Raw genomic sequence first — 2,156 nt, 5'->3', positions numbered from 1 at the left:
GCTTGACAGTCTATCTGTCTGTCCTCCTGCCAACCTGTGTGTCTGTCTGTCTGTCTCTCTTTTACTGCATCAGTATAACTATTCACTGACGTTTGCATATGTATTTTGTCTTTGCTACTTTAATTTTCATTAATTTTTTGTCTTGCTTTTCTCTCTTTGGAAACGTCATATTGCCGAAAGTCAGTATTTATGAGTCATCTTACAGCGAGTCCTCATCATTCATCTATAAGACAATAGCGCTTTGAAATACTGTCTGTTAAGACCTTTTGATTACTGAATGACATGTATTTTCATCTGTGGCCTAACGGCAGGTATGTACTTGAATCAGAGACTTGTCGCACATATAAATCTAAAAGTTGTAAATGTGTTTCGTGTTCTATCAACACAGATTGACAAACAACATGAAACGAGTAGGGACAAAAGAACACGAACCTCAGAAAAAAAGAAAGAAAAAGTTAGAAACGGTGTCATCAACAAAATAAAACTGAAACGGAACACGCAACGCAAAATCAGTTTGGCCGCCAATGCTTTTGGACGCGACATTAAACTCAGAAGAACAACGTTCACAGCAGATGAAAAACCCTGTGGTTATCTTCACCATATTATATCAATGCCATGAATGTCCTATACCATCTCCGATTAAATTGCAAATATTGACGGTTATTGTGTCGAAAAAAAAACATGACAGCTTCGCTATTTTGTGAAATTTCATATACATAACAGACGGTTTACTCACCCTTATCGTCCTCATGTGCTCCTTCTTTGCCGCCTTCGTCTGGCCGCAGAACTTCTTGAAGAACCAGTGGAAGAGGTAATACACGCTCTTGGGCGCCGGGATGATGTTGAAGGGCGGGGGCGTGGTGCCGCCCTCCTCGAAATAGCTTATCCACAGTTTGCTGCGAGCGAACTTCCACTCCGTGTCCGCCCGCTCCTGGCAGTGGGTGACCGGGGTTAGAGAGCGTCGAGGCGGCCGCCGACGGAGGTTAGGAGGAAGGAGGAGGAGGAGAGGGGTTGGGGGGGGGGGGCTTTTTGAAAAGAGGTGGTCATGCTCATGCAACGTTAACTCCTTTAAAGGGGCGCGGGAGGGAAAAGGAAAGAAGTAAAGACACATATAAGAAATCTCAATCTTATAAGTAAATTCTCCATGATGTCATAACTCAGAGTTCCTTTTGTCGCTTCTTTTTATGGTGTAAGAAGTGGCTTCTAGTCTACACAAAAAGTGTCCGTAAGTACTTGGTACATTGGGATTGCCAAAAATATGGTAGGATCCCTTTGTATACTTCATGTAGGCGTATACATGTATGTATATCATACACATATGCAAGAAAAAAGCTTGCTTAATCTGGCTGCCAAAACATCAGAAGGTGGTCTCAAAAATTCAAAAATACCAGTCTTGGTCCTTCTTAGGCAACCGGGGAAAAATCTTTCTATGCGAGGCCAGCGCTGACTAGGTAAAAAGTTTTTCTTTGCCTGAAATGAAGAAAAAAGAAGCTGCATTTTCTCTGAAGCACTCCCTGTCTTCAAGAATCACGGTCGCAGATTTACTTGGCTTTTGGGAGTTGCTTCCTAGCTTGAATCCAGACGTTTTAATTTGGCTATCTTTAACTATTTCCTAATAACTGTTACTGCAGCAAGAGAGCTAACATGCTACTTCCCTTTTCTTCATTACAGGCAGCAAATGCAACGAGCCGGTCTAAGGAAACACTGCATAACCACATATCAAAAGTCCAAAGATAAAATACAAATAATCTCAATCTAGTGTAACATTTGTTGCTTCTGTACTTTTAGATTTCTTTTTGTACTAAAACATCAAATTACAGATTGTGATGACGGTATGAATCTCACTTTAAAGACATCTTTTTACGTGAAGCTGATCCTACGTTTTAAGATTCCAACTATGAGCGAAGCTGACCATAAGCACAAGTTACTCCTTAAAAAGGGGGTTGAGGGAAGGGAGACGCTGGACACACGTTCAGGGACACAGAGGAAAGGACGGAAAAGGTAAGAGGAGAGAGAGAGAGAGAGAGAGAGAGAGAGAGAGAGAGAGAGAGAGAGAGAGAGAGAGAGAGAGAGAGAGAGAGAGAGAGAGAGAGAGAGAGAGAGAGAGACAGAGAGAGAGAAGAAAAGAAAAGAAAGGAAAGAAATGATTCTAAGAA

The 2,156-nt window shown here is 41.8% G+C and overlaps 1 protein-coding gene across 5 annotated transcripts in view; it reads right to left on the bottom strand.

Moving 5' to 3' along the window:
• Positions 1–401: 401 nt before the first annotated feature.
• Positions 402–2,156, bottom strand: part of LOC113804536 (Transient receptor potential cation channel gamma) — a 356,342-nt gene continuing 354,587 nt past the window's right edge. For 3 of the 5 annotated variants that reach the window (XM_070115958.1, XM_070115959.1, XM_070115960.1), the window contains one exon: positions 403–931. In XM_070115958.1, the coding sequence (XP_069972059.1) occupies positions 608–931 (324 nt within the window). In that variant the 3' untranslated portion in view covers positions 403–607. Of the gene's footprint in view, positions 932–2,156 lie in introns of all 5 variants that reach the window. The other 2 variants (XM_070115955.1, XM_070115957.1) reach the window with 1 other exon arrangement.

This window comes from Penaeus vannamei, chromosome 38 (genome assembly GCF_042767895.1).
Source record: "Penaeus vannamei isolate JL-2024 chromosome 38, ASM4276789v1, whole genome shotgun sequence".
Lineage (NCBI taxonomy): Eukaryota > Metazoa > Arthropoda > Malacostraca > Decapoda > Penaeidae > Penaeus > Penaeus vannamei.
This window is presented reverse-complemented; position numbering and strand designations above follow the sequence as displayed.